This window comes from Phyllostomus discolor, chromosome 3 (assembly GCF_004126475.2).
Source record: "Phyllostomus discolor isolate MPI-MPIP mPhyDis1 chromosome 3, mPhyDis1.pri.v3, whole genome shotgun sequence".
NCBI lineage: Eukaryota > Metazoa > Chordata > Mammalia > Chiroptera > Phyllostomidae > Phyllostomus > Phyllostomus discolor.
This window is the reverse complement of record NC_040905.2, coordinates 181596079-181604680: the sequence shown is the minus strand read 5'-3', so window position 1 is coordinate 181604680 and position 8602 is coordinate 181596079. Positions and strand designations below refer to the sequence as shown.

The following is an 8602-nucleotide window of genomic DNA, read 5'->3' as shown; positions in this document are numbered from 1 at the left end:
AGCACTTAAAAAATTTACCAAAATTCTCTAGCATTTTTGTTTTACTCTTTACATTTTTAAAACATTTTCTGTTGGGTTTAACCTCTTAGTCCATTTTCTAGCATTTGCTGCTAAGTTAGTGTTCAGAAGTAGTGATGTCGAGGGATCAGAGGTGGGGGGTGATGCCACAATACTGACTGGCTTAATGAGGACTTGGTGGCCCTTCTCCTTGTGCTGATAATTCCATACATCCTCTGCCTTTGCTACCCCCTTCCCTGCTTACACTCCAAGGAGGTCCTTCTTGCTGTTGTTAAGGGAGAACCTGATATTTGCCGTGGTCAAGAAAAAAAGAATGCCTCAAATTAAATTCCGCCTCTGCCCAGGCAAATAGTTTGGGAAGTTCACAGGACAAATTATATGAGTTGGAAGTTATTAAGACTAGCCTCAAATACCGCTCAAGAGAATTGCTGAACAATGCCATCATCTTGTCCCACGACAAGCTGGGGCTTCTCTGAACTACAAATCATAGTCTCTGAGCATCCCACAGTCTTTAAAGAGAAGGAGAGCTCCGTGGGGGCTGGGGAGTAAGAGTCAGCCACTTGGCGCCTGAAAAATACCCAGGCGGCCTTGAAAGCCCTGTTAAGAACTATCGGGTGGAAGCATAATAGAGGGACGATAGTCAAAGCTGGTAAATTATATTTTGTTGACCTACTTACAGGGTTAACCCAAATGTATGGATTTGCATTTTCTTTAGTCAGGAATTCAAAAGCTTAGTTGTCAAGTGCTCTGTGCTCTGAGAACCATCAGTTCTTGTCGCGTGTGCAGTACGGTCACTGACTCACAGAGGGAAGCAGGGAGATGGAGTTAGGTCAGTCCTGGAGAGAAGAGGAAATGTCCCGGAAAGAATCGTCTCTTTCTTCTCCTTGTTATGTAAGATGTGCTTTCCTCAGAGAAACAATATGCTAAATAACAGTTAGGGTCCCAAACCACAGAAGCCTCCTTTAAGCCACATTGTTGTTGACTATATTCCATTTTGTTTAATTCACATCAACAAGGCAGAGTTTTCTTTTCCTCCTGGAAAGGGGAAGCGAGTAGGCTTTGAGGATGATCCAAATGGTGCAATTTAGTGTTTTCACTGAGCATGGAAGAGTGTGAGTGTGTGTGTGTGTATGTGTTGGGGGGGGTGTCAGGTGGGGAAGGGAGGGTGGAGTGGAATGATGAATAAAATGTGGCCCCTTCCCTCAGAGAGCTCATGCTGTAGTTGGAAAGACAGATACATTCTCAGCTAACACATGCAGTGGTAGTGGTGGAGATGTTGTCTGATCACCAAGCAACAAGAAGTGTTAGTTCTGAGTGGGAAAATCTAAAAGATTGTAGAAGGTATGGCAGCTGCCCCTTGAAGAATGCTAGGGTATTAAACAGCAAAGGGGTGAAGACACTACACATCTGAGGAAGAGAAGATGGTTGGGCGAGGTGCAGGGTGGTCAGATGCAGTGTACAATTGCTAATAGCCAAGAAGCTCCTACAGAGGACAGGAGGTGGGGAGGAAGAGCGTAGGGGCAGGTGGGCTTTTTGAGCAGGTGCAAAGACACTTGCACAGAAGGTAATTGTTCATATTTTCATGTTGAATTGCAGGCAGGTGGTTTTCAAAAGCCTAATTCTTCTAAACAAAAGTGGTCTTGCCTCAGACTGAACAGCTACCTGTCTCATAGAGAATGGCTCATTACCATGAAAAATAAGAAAGTGAGTAATTGCAAAAGTTTTGTTATATTTAACTTTCCAGGGATGGACTTGTTAAAGAATAGCATAAGAGATGTTTAATAGCTTTACATCCTATTTTGTAACCAGTCTGTTTGTAAGTCCATGTTTTTATAAAGCACGCAAAGCCTCGTGCTGTCACTGAGGATACGAAGTTCACCGGCTCTAACATAAGGTCAGGAGGAGTGTGGGAAAAAATAAAGAATCTCTAACAAGGGTCAGGTCCAGGAATATCTTGGAAAGGTGTGGAGATTAACTGCACTGCCCACCTCTTTGTGTATCTGGACAGAATCACGTATAAACTTCTTTCTTTTGGGTGTCCACGGAGTGAGGACCCTGCGACAGGCAGTGATGGGTCAAGGATGTGATCTCTGACTTAACTGTGTTTGCAGGATTGTGTATTATCTGGACAAGAGCCTGAGTGGGATTCATTCCTTTATTGAGACATTTGGTTGAACCGAGCATTGGTCCACATCTCCATCTTCAGTTTAATGTTTCCAGTGAAAAGCTGAAACAGAAAACTTGTGGGTAGAGACTGTTGAATTCCTGAAAGTGTAGTTCATTTGTAAGTCACTAATAAGTAATAACATACATACATATATATTAACTATATTAGAAAATATATAGTGAGATACTTTAAAAAATTGCTTTCAAATATTACAAAGTAATCATTATAATTTACTTCTGTTTTTCATTTTGCTTGTTCAGCATTATGCTCTTGAAGATTGATACCAATGTAATCCTATTTTGAGATACAAACTCATGGTATCTTAACTGGGAAAATGTCTCATCTTACTCTTAAAAATATTGACTCTGGTCCCAATGGGGGACTTTTTTGAAGAAGCATTATTTTGTTTCTTATCCTATGTCTTGCATCTACATGAGTGAAGAGAAAACCAACAATATTGCGTGTTTTATCCATTTACACATTTCTGTTACCTCAATTATCATCTATAAAGATACAGGTTTTCAACTGTAAGTCTGCACCTCTCTGGACAGATAGCAAATAACGTAGCTGTGTTACCAACAACAGAAAATAGTAATAATAAAACCACCCCATAAAGCATGGTATCTGGCTAGTAATAATGTATGGCTTAGCAAATTATGGTACATCACGAAATAACACATTGCACAATTGTTAAATGATAATTAGGAACACTGAATAGAAACATGAAAACATACTTAGAGTATAATTAATAATTAAAGAAAAACTCATGATTATAGTACATAAGGTCCGTATGCACATGGAGGAGGCCTAGGAGATAATATGCTAAAATGGAAATTCGATAGTTCTGTTAGGGTAGCAGGACCTCGGTCCTGCTTATATTTTCAAAATTATTTTTTAATGTTATAAAAGAAAAGTGACAGTAATGTCACCAAATAAATGATGCTGTAAGTGTAGAGGGGAGATATTAATAAAAAAATAAACATTGGATATTACAAAAGGGAAAAACATTTAAAAGAACAAACCTTTCTTCCCACAATTGTTCACTCAATGGATATTAAGATCCATAGTATTGAAAGCATTTTCAAAGGAGCTGGTTAGTAGGGTTTGGAAGAAGGCCTGAACTTAACCATATCTGGATTTTGTTTAATATGATAACTGCAATAGAAACTAAGTCTTGAAACAGTTGTCTAAATATGCTCCAGCTTGGGTATCTTGGCTGAATTCACACTTCAGCATCAAGAAACAGTTTAGAAAAAAAACCCCATATGCATAATAAACAACAATATTGAGCAGGAGGAATCCAACAGAGAAAATTTCAAAAATAAAATACCTATTTAATATTAAGTTGAAATGACTATTTGAATTAACAGCAAATAAAAAAATAACTAATGCCAACATAAATTTGTGTCTGTCTGAAAGCTCTTACAGGATATCAGAAGCAATTCTCATGTCTATTATGTTAATATTAACAATTTGCTGGAACTGTGAGTGAGCTACTCTGTTCTCTAACTGGCTGAGGCACTTCCTCTCCTTGTTTTCCTTCTCATTCCACCTCTGTTCAAAAGAATGACGGTTTTACCCTGAATGGTACTTCACAAGTGTTGATTTGGGGCATGAGGCTAGCTTGCGCCATGTTAGGAGCGGGTTGTTTAGTGTAAGATGTTAAGAAAAATTCACACACACAATCACACATTTTATTCTTCCTGGTCAAAGTTAAGCCTCCCAGCACAGCATTTACAAACCATTACTTTAGCACTGCAGAAAATTCCTTCAAACACATATTTAGCTGTCTTTAAGTATCTTAAATAGGTGAAGCGAAGAAGAAACTTGAAATAAGTTTCTTCTGAAATAGAACTTGACAATGCAATAAAACACCTGATATCTTTAGACTAGTAGATGACTTTGGATTTGGAAATTGGAGTGTGTGTGTGTGTGTGTGTGCGTGCGCACGCGTGCGTGTGTGTGATATGAAGGAACTTGAGCTGGTTTCAAGAAATCAGAAAGTAACTTTTCCAAACCCCAAACTACAGCTGACAGTAGAAGCATCTCTTTTCAAGCCCTGTATAAGATTTGCTGAGCCTCTGAACATTTTCTTCTGAAGCCTTGCTTATCTCCTCACCTCTAAAGCTGTCCGCAGTGGCAAATGAATTAGGGGAAGTTCTTATTCCTAAGAGTATCTAATAATTTTCACCTTCATAAAAATATGATCCCCCTCTTTCAAAATGCATTAGAATGATCAAGAGGTATTGTGATTCCAGGAATTATTTTCCCTTCATGCCAAGCTCAAAGTAAATTACATATGATGTAAGGGTATGCATTAGGTTATTTGGGGCTCCAATATCTAAAAAATTCTCCTCAAAAATATTTTACTCTGCATGTCTTCATTTTATTCCCAGAAATGTATTTAGCTGAATAAAAAAATATTTGGTAATAAAACACATCTGCTCTCACACATCTACAAAATTCTTTTTAGTAGTAGCAAGAATTCAATCCATGTCACATAATTGTTAGCATGAATTGCGTAACTTTGGCCTGCATTTTGCTGTAACTCATTTCCTGGCAATATATAAAGTGCCTTTGACAAAATGCCACAGAATATTCAGACTGGGAATGGATGAAGAGATAATCTAGTATAAATCAGTTCCACTCCTCCCTTTTCAGGGAGCTGAGATGTGAGAAGATAAAATTTGCCCAGGATTACAAATCTCATTTTATGACATTCAAGCTCTACTAAAAAACAATTACATGCTTTTGATGTATTTGAATAGAAAATTATCATTTTTAAGGGCATAATTCTTAAAACAAGAATAATTGCTTTGCTTAGAGAACTACAGAGTTGAACTTGAAATACACAAGAGAGGTATACCCCAAATCTGTGTCCTCAATTCCACTTTTGAGAAAAAGTGGCTGAGACTATCTGATCATTAAAAATAAGTCATCATTCTTTGAAGGATGCAAAATTATTCTGATCTTTGGGATGAAATATATACCATTTCTATGTGTAATTCAATATTTCTCTTCAACAGGGATCCAGCAGTGTTCTGGCTGATGGACCTCTTGTCTATTACAGTTGAATAAGTGAAAGAAGAAATACATTTTAGAGCCCCATTGTAATTTTTTTCCTCAGCAGCAAAAAATTAAACATGAAATAGAGCAGGTCTTTGCCATGTAAAGTTCACTGATCAGGTGAACTTAATAAAAACTGGGCTTTAGTTAAATCTGGTAGATTAACTCTCATTTCATTGGCATTTACAGTCTTTGGGAATACTGAACAAATGTACAAATAATGACATTTCTGACATTTCCAGAAGTTTAATCATTGCATTTCATGTAAATTCTGCATAAAGTTCAAGACTAAGGTATTGTCTTCATAGTCTTCAGATAGTAAAAGGCATATAGGAATAGTAATTACCAGTACATGTCTCCCAAAAATATTAAAGACACTTGTATACATATGTAAAATCCATTGTGATTTGGTGAAAACAAATTCTAATCTATGAAAATATTACATCAAGTCATTTTGCACCTGATGAAAAAATCATACATGAATGATAGTACATGTTAGAAAACACTTCAGATAAAGACCCAGTAAATCACTTTAAGTGAAGAGCTTCATAAGTAACACAGCCATCTAAAAATGTTAGTTTTTCACATAGCTGGTCACATTTATTTTACTTTATTTTAAATGTCTGATCTTGTCAGAGGATAATATCAGACTCAATTACATAATTCAACCGTCTTTAAGTTCCCTTCCTCCAGAAGCCATCCTGCCTAAGGAGGGGTGCAGCTATTCTCTCCCGACTTGTTTTCTTCCGGCAAACACCAAGTGTGAAAAGCTTGCAACAGACAAAAATCACTTCTTATAGCAAAGCATTACATTTTTCTTTTCTTTCCATTTCTTCAGACCTAAAGCAGCTCAGTGTCCCTGTGGATAGCCCAAGTATCATTTCATGCCTGGTTTCTGCAGCCCACTCAAGATTTACCTTGCTTTCGGCAAGTACTGAGTGGCGCTTTTTGGGTTATTTACAAAACATCCAACATAGTTTAAATTGTTCAAAAGCAGTTAGTACTGCTTCCTCTCCTACCCACTGCCTCTTCCAGTGTCCTTAACACTCATCACCCTTCCCTACAATGTGTCCCCAACACAGCTATTTACATGGCTCTCAGGCACCAGAGGTTCGCACATCCATCACATACCGGGTCGGTTTCTAACAGTGTGAAGGCTGTCGGAGCAGGGCCATTTCCTTCCACAGGGAGCTGAGTGTAGTCATGTTTCTATCAACACAAAGCTCAGACTATGGTCTCGTGGTCCCACCTGCCTTGGCTCTGATTGATGTAACAACAGTATCTGTCATAGGGACTGTTCTGCTTGTAGGAGCAAACGATGATACTGTCCTGGGGCACAAAGTAGATGCTGTCCTCGGGCTCGGGGCATTCTGACCTGTCCCAGGCTGAGCGCTTGGCATCCAAGGCACTGTAGGCGAGGGAACTGCCTGAGGGACAGTAGCCATCCAGGTGTCTGGATGTCTCCTCGTGATGCCCACTCTGGACCAGGCTCTGGCATTCTCCTTCTTCCGTGGGGGTGGGGGTAGCGATGGAGCTGACCTCAGCCTGCGGCTGGAGGGGAGGCCTCCCCCTGAAGCCCGCCTTCTTGGCCAGCTCATCTGAGCTTCCCTTGCCTGACTCCAGGTCCGAAGGGGTCCTCAGCAGTTCCACCACCTCCTTGTCCTTGGGTTTCCGGAAGCAGGGCAACTTTCGGACCCACAGGAGCTCATTTTCAGGCCACTTGGTGCACCCCTCGGTTTTCCTGGCCAGGGCAATGGCCGCAATACCTGGTAGGCAGATGGCCGGCCCGATGGCCAGGAGAGGTATGTTTCCCAGGGTCTCTCCTTTCATCCCAGAGACAGTGAACATGAAGCCAAAGACCAGGAAGACACTGACCAGGGCCACCACCAGCCCAGTCCTCGGGTTAATGTCATCAGGCCGCATCTTTCATTCCATCCAGGTTGGGAGCTCCTTGCTGGCCAGGGACAAGCTTTAGCTTTACCGTCTTCTGTCAGGGAAACCGCAGTGGGTTAAAAAAAAAAAATCCAAGTCAATTTCCCACCCACCAACTCTGACTCTTACTCTTGTCTCTTAATCTTGTCTGATAGCCTTGGTCTCTGCCCCTCTTTCTCTGCTTCTCCCCGTTTCTGTTGCTCTTTGTCTGTCTGTCTGTCCGTCTGTCTCTTTACTATTTTAACCTCCGTCGTCTCTCATGTAAACGTCCGCCGGCGGGGGTCCCTGAAGCAGTACCTGAGGTTTCCTCCCGTCTCCTGGGGGCAGGGAAAGAAGTCAGTCTGAGTCTCCTTGGGCACCTCCACAGCAGCTGTCCCCTCGACTCTCGCCCTTGTCTCTGGAAGGGACGCCTGACTTTTCCTACTGGCTCGGCGTCTAGGAGGTGGGACGTGGGAACGCGTCTCTCCCAGCAGCGCCCGCCCGTCGCGGTCCCGGGCTCTGGAAGCCCAGCCGCGGCTCTGTGCGCGCGATCGCCGAGTGCGGGAGGGAGATCGGACTTAGTCTGGGAAGGAGGGGAAGCGGCGTGCAAGCCTGTCCGCCTCGTTACATCCCTTGCAGAGCAAGCTCGGAGACAAAGAAGGACGCGTGGGGGCGCGAGGCGGGCAGACCCCGAGGGAGGCCACCGCGCGGGCGAGGCTGCCCAGGGTCCAGTCCGGGTGCTCAGAGCCGCCCAGACGGGCTGAGCAGGGAGGCTGGGTCCGCTTCCGTGCCCCGGGAGGGTCTGCGGTGCAGGGCTGTCGCAGGCCAGGGACCGAAACTCCGGTCGACTTGCCCATGGGGCAGTCTGAGTTCCGAGTCGGGGTCCAAGGGCCAGAGGTGACAGCTGGAAGTGTCTCTCGGGGACCTGGATCCCTCTTTAGTTACAAATCGAAGTGGTCCGACCCGACTGATAGCGGCTCCCAGGAGTTTCCCCGACTGCTGGTCTCTCAGCCTCGAGGCTCCTGGGGCTGGGAGGGCTGCACGCGCCGGCCGGCGGTCTGCTCTCCGTCCAGGCGCTGGCGGCAGCGAGCTGCGCTCAGAAGCGCTCCAGCGGTGGAGCTGGCTGCACTCCCGAAGCGCACATGCTGAATTAGTGGGGAGGGGTGGGTGCCAGGTTTTGCTCAGCCTTGGGTGGAGTCACCAGAGCCATTCGCTCAGGTTTTCCAGCGTCGGATTCGGGGTGGGGGTGGGGGACCAGGGTGCTCTTGGAGCCCGGATCCCACTCGAACATGGCCGTGGTGCCAGCCAGACCTGCTGGGTCAAGGGAGAAGGGCTCTCAGCCCGAGGGTCCCCATCCTCACACTTCGCACACAAGACCCAGCGCACCAGGAGAAGGAGGAACCTCGACTGGGGAGGTCAGGCTGACCACCCCGCCGTGCT

General features: G+C 43.7%; 1 protein-coding gene across 1 annotated transcript; it reads right to left on the bottom strand.

The window, feature by feature from the left end:
- Positions 1–2154: 2154 nt before the first annotated feature.
- On the bottom strand, positions 2155–7709 carry TMEM215 (transmembrane protein 215). The gene is made up of 2 exons (XM_028517786.2): positions 7481–7709; positions 2155–7238 (listed from the first exon to the last, which is right to left on the bottom strand). The coding sequence occupies exon 2, from the start codon at positions 7172–7174 to the stop codon at positions 6476–6478; it is 699 nt and encodes a 232-aa protein (XP_028373587.1). The 5' UTR covers positions 7175–7238; positions 7481–7709; the 3' UTR covers positions 2155–6475.
- Between the last annotated feature and the right edge of the window lie 893 nt (positions 7710–8602).

Excerpts from the sequence above, each read along its gene's own strand:
- TMEM215 (XM_028517786.2), bottom strand. The coding sequence starts at position 7,174 with ATGCGGCCTGATGACATTAACCCGAGGACTGGGCTGGTGGTGGCCCTG.